Consider the following 17,979-nt stretch of genomic DNA (forward strand, 5'->3'; position numbering starts at 1 on the left):
AAATGTGTTATTGGATCATTTTGGGCCTGAAAGGATAACGGGCTGAATTTGCAAGAAAACAAGAATTAGGTATATTTAATTTTCTTGAATCTTACTTTGAAGAAAATGTCAACGACATATTTCCTCAACACATGTGGCAGGTTTACACCTGCATAACTGTCCAAAAGCAAAGTGTATTTGTTGAAATAATCTTTACCTAAAAACTCAAAGCAAAATAATTATGAAATATTTATAATCTCAAAAGCATTTTTGTTCTGCCATTGGGCAGTGCCACCTCTTCTAGCCGAACCCATATATGCTATAATTGCTAGTGAAATACACTATAAATAGGAATCAAGAACTGAACTTAATTGTATCACAAGAAATAACCAAGAGATAGTACAGCATTTCAAGAATACTAATCCAACAATTAAATTTGCTTATAATTGTAATGGCTTCTTGTTCCAAAATCTTCGTGGCCATTGCCATTTTAGCTGCTTTGGTTCCTTCAATTGTTGCTATAGAACATGTAATTGGTGACGAAACAGGCTGGACTATCAACTTTGATTATCAAGCTTGGGCTAAAGGAAAGGAGTTTCATGTTGGTGACAAACTTGGTAAAATAATTCAACTCTCTTTTTCCTTATGTTTATTTTCTTCATAGTAATTTAGTCACTGTAGTAGCATTTTACTCGATTAATTAAAGGTCTAAAAAAAAATGCCATATAATTTACCTATGCTGCATAGAAACTTGCCGAATCATACATTTTAGCGTTTCACTTCTTCATTTTGTTTATCGTTCTTTAATTTGATTTCTATTGATTATGCACGTGTATAAAATATACTAAAATATAATTGTGCATAAATAAATTGACCGAAAATCACTTAAAGCCTCCCGGTGTTAAATGAAGATTTAGTTTTTAAACTATAAAACTTTAATTAAAATCGGGTCACCAAACTAAAATAAACACAAAGTACAATGACGTTCATAATCAATTACCTCAATCAAGAGTCTATGTAACGTTTCTCTGTTTTAATATATCTTGTTGATATGGATGCAGTATTTAAGTATCCAGCAGGAGTGCACAATGTGCATAAAGTTGATGGAACTGGATTCAAAGAATGCACAGCACCAGCCACCACTGAGGCATTGACTAGTGGAGAAGATACAATCACACTCTCATCTCCGGGGAGGAAATGGTACATTTGCAGCGTAGGCAAGCATTGTGAATCCGGTAACATGAAACTTGTCATAACTGTCTTGGCCGACGAGTTGGGTTCTCCTGCCGCTTCACCTTCTCCGATTGGGAACCCTGTCTCAGCAGCCATAGCTAGTGCTCATGTATCCGGTTACTACTATGGCTTGATCTTCGGTATAGCTGCTGTTCTTGGGTTGATGGTGGCTTAATACATTGATTGAATGATGTTGTGGTAGCAACTAAATTAGCATTCTTTTTGTTGTTGGTTAATTATTTGAGTCTGTTTGTCTTAATTGGTTTGTATTCTTTTTTATTTTAAGAGATGTTGAGGTTGTAATACTCTTTTGTTTATGGTTATAATATTTTCAAATTTTAATAGTTTTTTGACTTTTGCACATGCACATTGGATTTAGCATGTCCATGAATTGCATCAAAATTAACTGGTACCAATTGACCTTGACAATGCAATGCAATGCAAGGATAATTCTATTGGATAGTGGGCATAACACAAAAGGAAAATCTCCATGTTCATTGGTCAATATATGCTGAAGAAAACTCACTCAAATCTAGCATCATAACTTAATAGTTGCAGTGACCCACTTCCAAAAATTCTCCAAGTCTACAGCTCCATCTCTTTATGTGCAAAACACCAAAAATTCTCTTGGCAACCACATCTGGTGGCACCAGACAAGTCGTCCCACATTATCCCGCGACGCGAGCCATAAGATAATAAAGTAAACCTATGTCTTTATTGAATAATTATAGAGACTTTTGTACATTAGGGCACCGGCCATACACTTCCGAGAGGTCAGAATTTCGAACCCTACATGTTTCGATTAAAAGCGAGGACTTGCCTCCAATTGTGCATTACAGAGTGTTGAGTTTCAAAAGTGTTTTTGGAAATAAAAAGGGAGATTGAAACATAGAATTTGAAAAGTTTCCGTTAACATAAGTGATGATTGGGATGAGTTAAAATACATCAATGTAGGTGATTAATGGAATCAAGTCAAATTACTCAACTTTTAAGGAGTTGATGATTCATCCATTACATGCGGATTTAATGGTAAAGTTAATGAAGTTAGTTAAATAAGCCTGATAAAAGGAGCCGTCAAATTATATCTAACTATCGATAATCACTTTCAAATCTATTTTTTTTAAAAGAAATTTTAATAAAAAAATCTCCATCTCCTCTCTATTTTTTAAACTTTTCTATGTGATGCGACCAAGCCTAGTGATTTAAGGTTTTGGCTCGACTCCATCTACCTGAAAACATCTAGAGTTCAGACAGGATTTCTAATGTTACCCTTCAACTAACAAACAAAATTAAGCTAAGCTAAGATAGCCTGAGAAGTAAGTAGTAACAACCACAAAACCTCAAGCAATAGCAAACTTTTCCTTGTCCCACATGATGCTTATATTTTACTGCCCTGAAAGTTCATAAAAATTGAAATTAATATTATATTTTTTTTCATAGCAGTTTATGGTTGTTTTGTTACTGACACCTTAACCAAAAGCACAAGTCTTTTGGCTTAAACTGAACACTTTCATCTTAAATTTGGTCGCTTTCAAGCTAAAGTGAATCAATAGGCACCTGGTGCATATTCCTTTCAAGATTAATAGTCACTTATTCATGCAACTAGTCAGAATTTAATTGGACCCTAAATATATACATAGCTACTCCTCTAAAGGAACAAAATGCCATCAAATGTCAGTTTCAAGTTAATTAAGCCTCGCCGGAGAGCTTAAATGCTCCGACTACCAGACTCCGATTACCACAGTCGAAAACAGTGATACGACATGTTTATAGAAACACAAATTATTATTTTTCAAAAACAAAATCGGAAACAATTTTGGTAAACAACCAATAAAGTGTCATTCAAAAGAAATTGAGAATCTAACAGTGATATGCACATGAATAGTAATATGAGTAATTGAAAGTTATATACTCTTTTATATGAAAATGACATATCATTAATGATCTGTGTGCTTATCCAGAAGTTTGCCAGCAAGCTGATTCAGATGTCTTGCAACTATCACGAATCAATTAGTAGGGTTCTCATGAATGACCTTCTCAACAAATCCAAAATGCCAACAACTCCGGCAACTTGGATGACGAATAAGTACAAGAAATTGAATCCAAAACGATCACTGTTCTCGATAATTCTCATAACTGACCTCACGGAGACGAACACTTCAAGCGTTCAGGGTGCCTACATCTATGTTTTCGATATGCATCTAAGTAAGCCTGAATGCCTCAAAAACACCTAACCACACAAAAATTCGGGCATGAAAGGCAAAAAAGTTTTTTTCGACTAGAGTATATCAGGAGAAGAGCAATACAACCATATACACTACCAAAGAAATACAAAATTCATCACAAGCATAAGCTATAAAATAGAATGGAATTGCTTAATGACAACAGAGTAAGCTCTAAAATACAAGTTATATAGTTTAACAAATGAAAAGAAAGAACTTTGTTCTATCTTCCAATTAAAATATCAATGTTCGAATCAGTTCATGTTCTGTTTCAATTGAGTCGAATTCAATATATAAGGTTACACACAGGAAAAAGTGAGAGAGAATTTCATTCTCTAATAACCATCCTAACAGTAACAATTTAAAAGGCAAAAAAATAGAAAAGGTGGAAAAAAGCATAGCCCTTTTCCCTTTGTTCCAATGTACTGTACAGTCCAATTCGATCCGAATTCCCTTTTTTTCTTCCATTAAATCTAATGGAGATTGAACATTATAAAGCAAAAGTAATAATTAAAGCAAAAGAAGAAGAAAGAAACCGCACCAGTGTTTGTAGCAATCAAAATGAATCTCTTCTCTTTTCTTTTTTCCTTTCTTTTCAATTCTAAATCTTTCAGTCAATGAGTAGTAACCTTGGATCTCTTCTTAGCCTCACTGTAAAGCACAACCCCCATAATTGTAACCGCGAATCCCGTCATTCCCATAACCGTCACCGGATTCTTAAAGATCAAAACCGAAACAACAGCAGCCACAGCAGCCTTAGCATTGCCAAGAACTTGCAGAGTCAAAGCACTCGTATGTTTGGTAACCAAAAAATTCGTCAAATTCACCAAATAAGCCACAGTAGCATTCCCAATCAACAAGAACGCAATAAAAGGATCAAATTTCGCTTTCTCAATAGTAATTGCAGCCACATTTCCTTCTATGTAAAGAGTAAACGGTAACAAAATCAAAGCAGCCATAGGAGCCATGTAAAGCAACAAATTCATAGAATGCAATTTCTCAGAATCTGAAGTCAAAATAATCCCTTGAACAACAGATTTCAAAGCACGTCCAGCAGTTGAACCAATGCAAACCAAGAAACCAAATAAATGAAACAAAGGCTCACTATTACTAGCTAAAACAATCCCAAAAACAACAGGCAAAAGCGCACAGTAAACCTCAGCTGATTCTTTCTTACAAATAATCAAGAAAGCAAAAATAGCAGTGAAAAACGGCGTCGTTGCCCCAATTGCTTGGTTAAAAGAAACCGGCAAGTATCTCAACGAAGTATTCCCACAAACAACTGAAAAACAAAAAATAAGACTCAAAGCAAAGATTTTTAAAAACTGTTTTCTTGATAAAATATGCTGTAACGGGACTATTTCAAGAAACTTAATAGCTACGTAACTATAAATAGCGCAAGAAATCATGTGCAACATTGTCAAGAATATCGGGTAACGGAAACCGTAGTAACTGAGGAGATACTTGTTCAGAAGCAATACACCAATGTTGGAGAAGTACCATGATGCAATAATCATTGCCGTTGAAATATTCGACGAGAAATATGATCCGACGGTTGAGTTATATGCATTGTTACGTACGTCTCCCGGTGGGGTCGCCGGAATATCAAGAACTTGGTCGGTTGTTGCGGTGGTGACTGTGTTTGCGTCCAGTCTTGGATTGCTCATTCTCCTTGTTGCCCATGTTTGTGCTTCCACCATTGTCGAGGGCAAAACGGGAAGTTTGTGAGGATAATAATTCTCTCACTACAATGTCTGTGTCTAGAGAGGGAAAATAAGAAGAGCAAGATCTGAGAAAGAACGAAGAAAAACAGAGATGAAAATGGCGATAGTGTTATTACAAATGGATCTGAATGGAGGGTGGAGATTTAGATTTGGGGAGGAGGGGGAATGCGGATCGTTGGATATGAGGAGAGAGTGTGGGAAGAGAATAAAACATCATTAGATTCCTCGTGAAATGAGCTTAGTTTTAGAGTCAGAGTGTCGGTAGTGGATTTTTTACCTTATTTACTGTCAGATGACCATAATCAGACTAGATATTACCGTGTGTTTTTTTATATTTTATTACCGCGTTTATACTTAACACGTGTGAGGTTTTTTGACTTTGTTCTCCAGTTTTTTATTTGAACTGGAGAGAGTTCACATCTCGTGAGGTAATTCACACACCATAAAATATTAAATAATTGAACATCATTGAGTATAAACAATATACATAAATTTACAATTATCAGAACAAAAAAATATACATAAATTTACATATTTAAGTATTTTATGAAAGAAAAATATATTTAAAATAAAAATTGAACAAATTTTTAAAATACAAACATTATTTTGGTTTTATTTTTTATTTTTACCTTTTAATAAATTTGGAAAAAAATGGAACACACCTGGCTACCTATTAGAAAAAAAAATTACATAATTCCAAATATCAAGGAATTAACTATTTTTGGAATTTTTTTAATATAAAATGCTAATTGCAGCTGAAATTGACAACAAAGAGCTAAAAAATGGTTGGCGTCTTTAGAATTGTTTCATTTGTTATAAAAAAAATAAATTCATATACTTATCACTGTCAAACATGACACTCCAAATAATGTACATTTTTCAAGTCACAATAATTAAACTTGTTATCTCAGCAAAAATATTAGAGGTGGCAAGAATTAGATTTGGACCGACTACTTGGCGATTGATGATGATTTAGGGTATGTGACATAAAACTTTGATAAAAATAATTTTTCCATAATTTAATATACAAGTACTCCAAATAGTCATCAGATGGAAATAAATATGACCAGATAATTTGAATGGATAACTCAATCAAAACACCCTAAACTTTACCAAAATGGCCAACTTTATACCATAAGTCCCAACAACTTTGTATTTTATATTGCACGACCAACCGAATAAAATTAAGATTTTAACTCCTTCACTTGCTAAATTTCACTTCAAGTCTAAAAAACTAAATTTAAAAGAGTGTATGAAATTAAAGTAATTTTCCTTAAAAAAAGTTTTGGTATGTGCTTTTAAGTTTGCTAACCTAAAAGGCCAATGCCAAGTTGGAAAAGAACAACGCTTTGATCACAACTCACACACCACTCATCTTCAAGATAAGAAGAAACAAAGAAAAACAAAAAAGATTTGCATGTGGCTACTTGCCCAACAAAATTTCAACTCATATTCCAAATCATCCATATATCTTATACTCCCTCCGTCCTATTTTATTTGTCCACTATTCTATATTTGGATATCCCAAAATGATTGTCACATTTGCATTATATACACATATTTTCCTCTTTTACCCTTAATATAAATAGATATAATTTATAGAATATTGGCATTTAATGTTATTACTATTATTGTATTGACTATTCTTCTTTTCTAATATAGTAATTCTAAATTAACTCAAGAATCAAAAAGGGTACAAAAGGAAGAATTGTTAGTAATTAAAATTTTCTTAATATGTATGAAATTAGAAAGTGGACAAATAAAATGGGACGGAGGGAGTATTATTTTAACTCTATAATTTACAAAAATACTATATTGATTCAAAATAATAATAAAAAAAATCTAAAAAATGCATTTTGTGCCACAGATATAATGTAAAACATGATGAAATGAAAGTCCTGTTACACTACGAATGGGATCCGTGGTGGAAAATTAAAGTTATAGTTTTAGAATAAATTTAATTTTAATTTATTTTTGATGTGTTAATTCTTTTAGAAAAGTTTAGAGAAAAATTTAGAAATCTAATTTTACAAACATGCTTGGGTGTTTTTATTAAGAAACTATTATTCAGTGATTTTGAATATATTTTACTAAAATGCAATTTATGGTGTAATTTTTTTCTATTTGTTTTTATGACTGTTGCTCATTCCTTTCAGAAATGATGAATTATTTTATTTGCATCTTAAGCCTTTCCAAAGTTACGATGTCAAAATTTACATGTAAAATTTACAAGAAATATTTGTCCCAAATCGATATAAATTATTCAAAGTGGAAAGCTCATTTAATATCTTTATATGCTGTGTTCTCTTCATCTTCTAAGTGTTGAGTCTTTCTTATCTTTATTTGGTCTTGTGGGCTAAAGAATTGGACAGTTTTAATAGATGACTGGGTTGGGTACCCGTCCAGCTAGGTCCTCTTGAACTAGGCTTGAGCTCTTATTTTCACCAATTCTGGCCCAGCCCTGTGATAGGCCCATATATTACGTGACATCTTTTTATATAGGTTCGAAAAGATTAGATCTACATAAAATTTAATAATACAGACCGAATTTGGATAATAATAACTATTAAGTTCAAATCGAATCCAAAAGGAGTTTGGAGTCACATTAAAAAGAGTTAGACAGAATTGGACACGACCAAAATGCATCTAAGTCCAGCCCGTGAAAAAAACACCTAGCAAAGAATCAGCAACAAATACCATTTCTTTCTTATGCTAAGACCAAATGCACATCAAATCACCCAATTTCCTAATTAAGTAAAATTGTTCGTGAAGTACAAAATAATCTCAAAGTCTTAATTTCCTACTGAAAATGGACATTATTCAATTCCTTGGAATAGGCCCATGATGGGCACTGTTACAATAGAACCCACTCAGTGAAAAAAGATCAGTGTTACTAGTTACAGGGAGTGAAATGGTTAGGTTGGTACTACTACTACTACTTGTCGTTTGATCATGAGAAGCAGCTTCCACAAGCTTTCTTGAACGCGGACGGCCTCTATGCATGTGTCGTTCGCAGTACTTTTGGTCAGGCAACGCTTCTTTGCTGCACCTCCATTTCTTCCCGTCTGTTCTTCTACATCTCCCCGGCTCTGCCTCAACCCCGTTCCTATACTCCATTTGCATTTGGCTAACTCCCATAACTATAAACATACACCCAAACAAAACATAATATTAATCAAATTAGTAAAATTTAATACAACTATAGTAAAATTGGGCTTACAGCTGGGGAAAAGTTGGAACAAGGTTGAATCGAGGGAGCAAGAAACACTTTTCCAAATAGGAAGAATAAGATTGTACGGAACTGGACACCCTGCTTCTATATATTTGTAGATCAGAGACTGAAGCTGAAGCTCTCCAAGTTGAACAACTGTGAACCCATAACAACAAGAAGAAGCTGATGGTTTTGTGTAGCCACTCGTCGGAGCCAATGCTCTATGACGATCATCATCACTTAACCCGCCACCGCTGCCGCCGCAGACCCCGCCACGTCCAAGTGCAAGTCCTAGCCCAATTGGAGGTGACCCAGTACTAGAATCTGCAAGACGAGCAATCTTTGAAGGTTGAAACTCCATGGTCAAAACAGAGTTCAGTATGCTTCTGCAAATTACAGAAACTATAGAGTTAAGTCAGAAAATTTAACTGAACTTGTAAATATTGATGTAATGAGTACATATGATCTCAGAAGTCACGTGTTGGGTATTTAAACAGCAATAGAAAAATCTGTTGCCATGGCTACATTTTGTCTGAACATGCCCACCTAATTAAGTTAAGACAATAGTTGTAAAGTGAGACTGAACAGTGTGCTGACATTGTCAGGTATTTGTTTTGACAGAAACACACGAGATGTCAGACAACTGGGACCTAACTTTTATAGCCTCCTCACAAATAAGCTTTTGTTACCTTCTGCTTCGCTATGCCAGACTCACCAACTTACCATTTTCATTTTACTTTATCATTTTAAATTATCTTATCTTCTTGAATTTTTAGTTTGTATTTCAAACTTTTACAATATTCAATTTTATCGCCTTTTTCAATTTTAATTATTTCCGGTTTTTCAAATTAAAATTCCCCATTTAAAAAATATTTCATATTCGATATACAATTTTAATTTTTAAATTTTTTAAATATATTGTAATTTTCTATAAATAAAATCTAAATGTAGAAGACATATTTAAAAAATTTAAAATCGTCAATTTTATTTATATTTTTTCGATTTTCAATTTTAATTCTACTTATTTTTACAATATTAGACATATATTTAGACAGAGTGTCAATTATGAAGGACATATTTAAAACCATTTTAAAATAAAAAAAAATCTAATTTAAAAAAATAAATAGAATAAAAATTAAAAAATATAAACAAATATACGATTGTGAAAATTTATGATATAATAAAAAAATTGAAAAAATTGCAACTTTCAAGATAATTAGTCCTTTATGTTGGGAGTATTTTAAAAATACCTGAATTTTATAATTTATTTAGACTTTTTTCACCTTTACACGCTATCTTAATTATAAATATATTTACTAATATATCCTACTATATATAGAAGATTTCAACTCTTTTTATGTTATAATTTACACATAGCCGCCACAGATTATCTCTTTTCAGTTCTCCTTTCTCTCAAATTTCTCTATTTTTATTTTTTTTCATTCGTCTACTTCTCTCTATTTTCCCTTCCATCCCGCCGCACATCGCTCTCCATCTCATTGTTGCCCGTCTTCCGGTAGATTTCTCGTCGTGCTTTTCTCTCTGTTGCATTTTCGGTGAATTTTTTATCGTCGTGATTCTTCTGTAAACCATTGCCTTCGGAAGCAACATACGTGCTTACTTTGTCTACTCTTTCCTATGAGATATGATATTTACTTTTATCAATACTATTTAATTTATATTATAAAGTGAATAATTTAATTTAACGTGAGTTAAAAAAATGCATGAATTCTTAAAAGTTATTAACAGATTTTCTTATAAATTTATTTATTTAGATTAAATCTATAAATTTAATTTAAAAATCCATCTTATATCCACTAATTCAACTATAATATTAATTTAAATTATAAGTTAAAAAGATTTCAAATAACATTACATTAATTTAAATTTAAACTTATTTTTTAAAAAAATTACTTGCTCTCATCCGCATAACGGGCGAGCATCGACCTAATATCAACTGAATTGAATTTTTAATAAATGTTTTTTTATAGATATGAGTTTATTATGAGACATCATAATAGCAATATGATTGAGTGTCAATAGTTTAAGGTGGCTGATTAAATACAAATAATACAATTAATATAGTTAAAAAGGCAGAATTATATAAACAAAAATAAAAATAAAAATTACCTTAGTTCTTTTCACTCTTGTTAGCTTTTCAAAAATCAAACTCTATCAGCTCTAAAAAATAGATCATATTTGCCGAAAAATGACAATTTTTTTTTCATTTTTTAACATTTTAACTAAGTATTTATAGTCATGAGTCAATCTTTTCGTTGTTTCATTCTCTAAAGTAACTTTCCAAAATTTCACAACTCTGTATTCAAAGTAAAACTGAAGTAGCATTGCATCTCTCATGAATTTGGTATAGAAATCTTACCATTAATTTGATTTGTTTTCTAAAAGTATCAAAAATTCTCAGATTGCACCCAACATTTCCCTTATTTTACTCTCTAGAAAAGCATGATCAGACGTAGAGATTATGTACGGCTTTACAATTCCAAAAGATATTTAAATTTAATTTGGTGAATGTTTGGGCTATTGGGAGATTCCAAATCTATGGGAAGATTCGGAGTCATTTCATGCATTAAAGTATTAAGTAGTTTTGTATAGTTCAATTGATATTAAATTTATCAAATGTTATAAGCGCTATACAGCAAACTGTCAAGGTCGTGATTCAATTCCTCCCACAAGCGCTCTCCCTCCCCCAAGTTATCAAAAAATAAATAAATAAAATTTGAAATCTTCTAATAGAGAAAAAAAGAATAAAATTGTGCAATTACATTTTTGTTTGGGACATCTTTTAGGAATAGTGATTATGGTGATTATTTTATAGATTTAAAAAGAAATGTTAAAAATTAATAGAATGTTTGTGTTATTAAAGATTTCAACATTGGCCAGTATTAGTACTTGTCAATTAACCGATTAAGGATTTTGATTTGAGTCTAGCGTGGAAGCCTCTCAGGACCAGGACGCCACATACTAGTTTGCAAGTATTTCCTGCTGCCAAAGCAGCAGCAAAATTTGGCAGCAAGAAGTTTTTGTTCATAAATCCCGAACTTCAATGTTGACATTAAAAACAAAGGTTGTTGAATACCTCCATATCCAAACTCCAAATCCCAGATGGAGTTCTCAACAGCCTGTTTAATGTGCTTCTTCCTATTCCTGATAACTTTGTTAGTTACAGGGATGAAACCCGCCGGCTCGAAGAAGCTTCCAAGAGGTCCAACACCATTACCTATCATCGGAAACTTGCTTCACCTCGGTGACAAACCTCATAAGTCGCTGGCCAAGCTTGCCAAGATTCATGGCCCTATTATGAGTCTTAAGCTTGGTCGGATAACAACCATAGTCATTTCTTCCGAAACTTTCGCTAAGGAAATTCTACAAACTCAAGATGTTCACTTAGCTGATCGGGCTGTTGGTGATGCTCTCTATGCTTGTGATCACTATGAAGTCAGCTTGCCTTTTTTACCAGTTGGGCCGTTGTGGAGAAAACTGAGAAAAATATGCAATTCTCATATATTTTCCAGTCAGAGGCTTGACGCCAATCAAAATCTCCGGAGCAAGAAAATTCAACAACTAATTTCTGATGTTCAAGAATGTTGCTCTAGTGGTAAGGCGATGAATATTGGTCAAGAAGCTTTCAAAACTATGCTAAATGCCTTGTCAAGTACTATTTTTTCACTGGATTTGACCGATTCGAAGACGGAAGAAGTACGCGAGTTTAAGAAGGTAGTGAGATGCATTATGGACGAGGTTGGAAAACCAAATTTATCAGATTATTTTCCATTACTCAAAATGATTGATCCGCAAGGTGTAAGGCGTAGGATGACGATCTATTTCGGGAAAATACTGGGTCTAATTGACAGTCTAATGGATGAAAGATTGAAGTTAAGGAGAAATGAAGGGTATATCCCAGCAAATGACATGCTAGATACACTTCTTGACCTGAATGAAGATGATGGTTTGGATAGAAATTGCATCAAACATCTGTTCTTGGTAATTAGTTTCTTTCTCACTTTCCATTAATTTTTGGCACAATCATCTCTACAATTCAAACCTTCGCGTTTCTTACCAATTCGTATTTCTTACCAATTGCGATCAATTTTTTTTAATTTTTATAATTATATTTAGTTCAAAAGGTATTTATACAATTGTGCTCAACTTAAAATTTATTTTTTGAATTCAAAGAAAAATTGTCTAACTTCTAAATCTTTTTATTATTACAATTCTGTTGTACGATAATTTGGACTTAAAAGAATAAAATTTGAAATTTTGGACGTAATTACAAAAAAATTCAAATTAGACATAATTGTAAAAATAAAAAAATTTAGTCATAATTTATAGAAAATATAAATTTTAAATTTGAAAAAAATTGTTTGGTTTTCTTGATTGATTTATCTAATAGGTTTAACAAATTCGAGTCAACTTACAAACTACTTGTCATTGACTTAAATTTGATTCAATTAAGCTATAGTTAAAGCTACTTGAGTTAATTATTAAATGGGCGGAGTGTCATGATATTTGATTCAATAAGTTCACGAATCTAATCAAACTGATCTATAATTTTATCCTTTAAAATTATATATTTCTAAGAGCAAATTAATCTGACATTTCTAAGAGCAAATTAATCTGACATAGTATTCAATATCTTCCCTCTTATTTGAAAGCAAGCAATATAGCCCTCTATTTTTATTTATATTGATATTTTAGTTTTCCATTCACTTTTTATGCCAGTCAACTAAATGAAAGGATTTAATTCATAAAATTATATTTTAATTTAAATTTCCCTTGAACTTATTTTTAGTATAAATATAAATATTAGTTATATTTTTATAAAATTTAATGTCTCAATGAATTCATATTTTTATTTTGGTTTTAGATTTTAAAAAGTAAGAGAAATAAGAATTTTGAAAATAATTATACTAAAAATGAAAATAAAATAACTTGGGTTCATTTAAATCTAATAAAAATATAATTTTAATTTATACTTATGCAAAAATAAGTTAAGAAATTAAATTAAAATTTCTGTTTTTAGTTGAGTTCTATGCCTTAATTGACTAATATAAAAAATGAACGGAAAAAATAAAATATCAATAAAAGTGAACGATCGTTGATTTTGAAATAGGAGGAACAAAAGATGGGTAATTTGCTCTTTTTTTTATTATTTTCATACTAAAATGTACTTTTATAATATTTTTATAAATAATCACGTCTATAACAGGTCTTAATTATTGTATTGAATTCTAACTCAAACTCCTAAAATAAAAACTTAATTTTCTAATTGAATTTTGAGCTATGAAGTTTAAAGTTGAGTTGAATGTTTTTTTTGATAAATTATGGATTTTATTAAAAGCCAAAAGGAGTGGCAAGGAAAAAAAATCCAAAAGATGCAAGTCAAGAAAACTAAACTACTTAAAAAAAACAAAGAATCTAGATTATGGTTAACATCGATCCCCGAATATGGAAATTGACTATGAACACACTTGTAAAAACCAACCGCCTTTGTAATGTTTGTATTGACCAAGAACATAATATCCGTGCTTTCATTTCTGAATGTTAACTTGACAACATTTTTATTTGATTCGACTTGACTGTGCCATTTCTAACCTAGAGATATGTTGTGAAGATTCTATTTATTGCTGGGACCGATACAACTTCAAGCACATTGGAATGGGCGATGACAGAACTACTCCGTAACCCCATAACCTTGTCGAAAGCTCAAGCTGAAATAGAGCATACTATTGGCAGAGGCAAACTGCTACATGAATCACAAATTGATCATTTACCTTATCTAAAAGCAGTTGTTAAAGAAACTTTCAGATTGCACCCAGCAGTTCCCTTATTACTCCCCCGAAAAGCGAGATCCGACTTAGAAATTATGAATGGCTTTACAATTCCAAAAGATGCTCAAACCCTGGTGAATGTCTGGGCTATTGGGAGAGATCCAAATCTATGGGAAGATTCAGAGTCATTTCGTCCAGAGAGATTTTTGGGGTCGGATATTGACATTCGAGGTCGAAATTTTGAGCTCATACCATTTGGCGCTGGACGGAGAATTTGTCCTGGATTACCGTTGGCTATGAGATCGTTGTACTTGATGTTGGGATCACTCATTAATTGCTTTGATTGGAAACTTGAAGATGGCGTTAAACCAGAGAATATGGATATGGAAGATAAGTTTGGCATCACATTAGAGAAGGCTGAACCTTTACGAGCTATCCCTAGTCTAAGATTGTGAAATATTGATCAATTTTATGCTAATAATCATTATGGGTGGTCTGTTTCTGAAAATAGGCAAATTTGTTGAAGCCAAATGTGAAACAGTTACAAGGAAAGCATAAAAATTATCGAACTAAGTTTTGAAAATTGACAAAAAAATGTCAATATTAATTGATTACGACGAGTTCATCGAATAGTAGTAATTACTCCCTCCGTCCCGTAAAGATAGAAAAAGCACCCATTTTACAAGAATTAAGAAAGTAGTTATTTATAGGTAACTTGTGATAATTTGTCTAAATTGCCCTTTGTAATCAATTAGTTATGTACATTTTCCAAAGCCATTTTACTAAATATAACACTTACAATTCCTTTTTTTTATTTTTTCAAAATATGCATTTAATGTTTTATGATAAGTATAAGAAACATAATACAGCTCAACCTTTGCATTTTAGAACATTACTTTCTTTAAGACTTCAAATAAAATTCTCGTCATTTTGCATTCAAGAACTTGCAAAGTCAAACTACTACAATTAATTACTCTAACATTAAATATTTGGTATTCTAAATTTAAATCAAATAACATGAATAGCAAAAAAAAAAATGTTAATTCCATAAAAAGTCACGACCTTTACACGAATTTTCATTTTAATCACGACTTTTAAAAGTTGCCATATAAAACCACGACTTTTCATTTTTTTTTCAAATCTATCACCAAATAAATTTTTGGTGTATTTTTGATGACGTGGCCACCATAATCCGGCAGATTTGAAAAAAAAAAAAATGTAAAATTCACCATAAAAATAGTCGGTGATAGATTTGAAAAAATATGAAAGGTCATGATTTTATATGACAATTTTTAAAGGTCGTGATTAAAATGAAAATTCGTGTAAAGGTCGTAACTTTTTATAGAATTAAACCAAAAAAAAAAAAAAGACTGCAAACATTTACCTGAGCACAGACCATGGTGAGTGCCTTACTCTGGGTAGGACAAAAGGTGAAATTGAATAAATTAAAAACTTCAAAATTTCACAGGCTTTACAATTATTATGCTGTGATTAAAAAAACATGAACAAATCTTTGAAAATATCTTTTTTACATTAAAGAAATGAACGTGGGAAGATATTCACGATACCCTGATATGGACTGAACTAATAATAAACCCCAAACTCCAAGGCAGACATTAAAAACAAAGGTTACATTAAATACCTCAAATCCAAAATCCCAATTATTGAGTGAAGCAAAATGGAGTTCTTGACAGCCTCTTTACTGTGTTTCTTCCTCTTCTTGCTGACTTTGTTTGTTACAGGGACGAGACCCGACCGTTCAAGAAAGCTGCCAAGCGGTCCAACACCGTTACCTGTAATCGGAAACTTGCTTGACCTCGGTGACAAACCTCATAAGTCACTGGCCAAGCTTGCCTACATTCATGGCCCTATTATGAGTCTTAAGCTTGGTCAGATAACAACCATAGTCATCTCTTCCGAAACTTTCTCCAAGGAAATTCTACAAACTCATGATGTGCATCTAGCTGATCGGACTATTGTTGACGCTGTCCATGCTTGTGATCACCATGAAGCCGGCTTACCTTGGTTACCAATTGGGCCGTTGTGGAGAAAACAGAGAAAAATATGCAACTCTTTCATTTTTTCGAGTCAGAAACTTGACGCCAATCAAAATCTCCGGAGCAAGAAAATCCAAGAACTCATTGCTGATGTTCAACAATGTTGCTCTAGTGGTAAGGCAATTAATATTGGTGAAGAAGCTTTCAAAACTACGCTTAATGCATTGTCTAATACAATTCTTTCACTCGATTTGACCGATTCGAGCTCGGAAAAAGTGCGCGAGTTTAAGGAGGTAGTGAGATGCATTATGGATGAGGCAGGAAAACCAAATTTATCAGATTATTTTCCGTTACTCAAAAAGATTGATCCGCAAGGTGTAAGGCGTAGGATGACGATCTATTTCGGGAAAATACTGGGTCTAATTGACGGTCTGATTGATGAAAGATTGAAGTTAAGGAAAAATGAAGGGTATGTCCCAGCAAATGACACGCTAGATACACTTCTTGACCTGAATGAAGATGACGGTATAGATGGAAATTGCATCAAACATCTGTTTTTGGTAAGTTCTTTTTTATGATCCATTAATTTTTCCTTTTTTTGATTGATATATATCTAACGGGTAACCAAGTAGCGTTAAATTGTCAACGGAAAATTGACTAAAAAATATTCGAAAACTAATTCAAGCTACTCAAATCAATTGCTGAATTATATTCGAGTATCAACATATTGGACTCGACAAGTTCGCAAGATTAATGGAGATTTAATTAATTTACATTTGTTTTTATGCTAAAATTTAATTAATGAGTTTGATTATTCGAGTCTTTAATTATTCCAGAGAGTTTGAATTCAAACTCGAGCCCCTAAAATTAAACTCAATCGAGCTTTAATTAGTGAGTTGAGTCGAGGTCGAACTTGACGTTATTTCAACTTGATTTTTCTCTTTCTAACACAAAGAAATGATATGAAGGTTCTATTTGTTGCCGGAACGGATACAACTTCAAGCACATTAGAATGGGCGATGGCAGAGTTGTTGCGCAACCCAATGACCTTGTCGAAAGCTCAAGCTGAACTAGAGCAGACTATTGGCAGAGGCAAACTGTTACAGGAATCACACATTAATGATTTACCTTATCTTAAAGCAATTGTCAAAGAAACTTTAAGATTGCATCCGGCGGTTCCTTTACTACTCCCTCGAAAAGCAAGATCAGACGTAGAAACAACGAATGGCTTCACAATTCCGAAAGATGCTCAAATTCTGGTGAATGTTTGGGCTATAGGGAGAGATCCCAATCTATGGGAAGATTCAGAAACCTTCCGGCCAGAGAGATTTTTGAAGTCGGATATTGATGTTCAAGGTAGAAATTTTGAACTCGTGCCATTTGGCGCTGGACGAAGAATTTGTCCTGGATTACCATTGGCTATGAGAATGTTGTACTTGATGTTGGGATCACTCATTAATTGCTTTGATTGGAAACTTGAAGATGGTGTTGAACTAGAGAGCATGGATATGGAAGATAAGTTTGGACTCTCTTTACAAAAGGCTAAACCTTTGCGAGCTATACCTAGCTTAAGAATGTGAGATATTACTCATTTATGCCAATAATTATTTTGGCTAGTTCACATCGATGAACTGTACGGACATGTGTTAGATCAAGTAATTTTACCTCTCTTCTCAATAAATTTTGACTAGTTGACGTTTTGCATATCTATAGACAGTGGCAGAGTATGAAATTTATTAAGGAGAGGTAAAATTTTACTTGGTTAATCAAATGTTGTTCAACTATTTTTTTGGAAATCATTTTTAATATGAAAATGTCATACAT

General features: G+C 32.5%; 5 protein-coding genes across 5 annotated transcripts; 3 read left to right on the forward strand and 2 right to left on the reverse strand.

Annotated features, from left to right (window-relative positions):
• Positions 1-289: 289 nt before the first annotated feature.
• LOC126676754 (blue copper protein 1a-like) lies at positions 290-1,556 on the forward strand. The gene is made up of 2 exons (XM_050371030.2): positions 290-596; positions 1,041-1,556. Exons 1-2 carry the CDS (start codon positions 431-433, stop codon positions 1,385-1,387), a joined length of 513 nt encoding a protein of 170 aa, XP_050226987.1. The 5' UTR covers positions 290-430; the 3' UTR covers positions 1,388-1,556.
• Positions 1,557-3,628: 2,072 nt separating this feature from the next.
• LOC126678838 (probable sugar phosphate/phosphate translocator At1g12500) lies at positions 3,629-5,366 on the reverse strand. Its single transcript, XM_050373747.2, has one exon. The coding sequence runs from the start codon at positions 5,132-5,134 to the stop codon at positions 4,049-4,051; it is 1,086 nt and encodes a 361-aa protein (XP_050229704.1). The 5' UTR covers positions 5,135-5,366; the 3' UTR covers positions 3,629-4,048.
• Positions 5,367-7,954: 2,588 nt separating this feature from the next.
• LOC126677923 (growth-regulating factor 10-like) lies at positions 7,955-8,864 on the reverse strand. The gene is made up of 2 exons (XM_050372737.2): positions 8,379-8,864; positions 7,955-8,298 (listed from the first exon to the last, which is right to left on the reverse strand). Exons 1-2 carry the CDS (start codon positions 8,728-8,730, stop codon positions 7,979-7,981), a joined length of 672 nt encoding a protein of 223 aa, XP_050228694.1. The 5' UTR covers positions 8,731-8,864; the 3' UTR covers positions 7,955-7,978.
• A 2,503-nt stretch (positions 8,865-11,367) lies between these two features.
• On the forward strand, positions 11,368-14,645 carry LOC126676674 (geraniol 8-hydroxylase-like). Its single transcript, XM_050370934.2, has 2 exons — positions 11,368-12,371; positions 14,002-14,645. Exons 1-2 carry the CDS (start codon positions 11,493-11,495, stop codon positions 14,611-14,613), a joined length of 1,491 nt encoding a protein of 496 aa, XP_050226891.1. The 5' UTR covers positions 11,368-11,492; the 3' UTR covers positions 14,614-14,645.
• A 1,117-nt stretch (positions 14,646-15,762) lies between these two features.
• LOC126676672 (geraniol 8-hydroxylase-like) lies at positions 15,763-17,859 on the forward strand. The gene is made up of 2 exons (XM_050370932.2): positions 15,763-16,715; positions 17,124-17,859. Exons 1-2 carry the CDS (start codon positions 15,837-15,839, stop codon positions 17,733-17,735), a joined length of 1,491 nt encoding a protein of 496 aa, XP_050226889.1. The 5' UTR covers positions 15,763-15,836; the 3' UTR covers positions 17,736-17,859.
• Positions 17,860-17,979: the final 120 nt, after the last annotated feature.

The sequence above is a fragment of the Mercurialis annua genome, linkage group LG4, assembly GCF_937616625.2.
Source record: "Mercurialis annua linkage group LG4, ddMerAnnu1.2, whole genome shotgun sequence".
NCBI lineage: Eukaryota > Viridiplantae > Streptophyta > Magnoliopsida > Malpighiales > Euphorbiaceae > Mercurialis > Mercurialis annua.

What these genes read in the sequence shown, in the direction of transcription:
- LOC126676754 (XM_050371030.2), top strand. Translation starts at nt 431, where the DNA reads ATGGCTTCTTGTTCCAAAATCTTCGTGGCCATTGCCATTTTAGCTGCT. An exon ending in TCATGTTGGTGACAAACTTG is followed by an intron (nt 597 to 1,040) that starts GTAAAATAATTC and finishes ATATGGATGCAG; the next exon opens with TATTTAAGTATCCAGCAGGA.
- LOC126678838 (XM_050373747.2), bottom strand. Translation starts at nt 5,134, where the DNA reads ATGGTGGAAGCACAAACATGGGCAACAAGGAGAATGAGCAATCCAAGA.
- LOC126677923 (XM_050372737.2), bottom strand. Translation starts at nt 8,730, where the DNA reads ATGGAGTTTCAACCTTCAAAGATTGCTCGTCTTGCAGATTCTAGTACT. An exon ending in GTTCCAACTTTTCCCCAGCT is followed by an intron (nt 8,299 to 8,378) that starts GTAAGCCCAATT and finishes GTATGTTTATAG; the next exon opens with TTATGGGAGTTAGCCAAATG.
- LOC126676674 (XM_050370934.2), top strand. Translation starts at nt 11,493, where the DNA reads ATGGAGTTCTCAACAGCCTGTTTAATGTGCTTCTTCCTATTCCTGATA. An exon ending in GCATCAAACATCTGTTCTTG is followed by an intron (nt 12,372 to 14,001) that starts GTAATTAGTTTC and finishes TATGTTGTGAAG; the next exon opens with ATTCTATTTATTGCTGGGAC.
- LOC126676672 (XM_050370932.2), top strand. Translation starts at nt 15,837, where the DNA reads ATGGAGTTCTTGACAGCCTCTTTACTGTGTTTCTTCCTCTTCTTGCTG. An exon ending in GCATCAAACATCTGTTTTTG is followed by an intron (nt 16,716 to 17,123) that starts GTAAGTTCTTTT and finishes AATGATATGAAG; the next exon opens with GTTCTATTTGTTGCCGGAAC.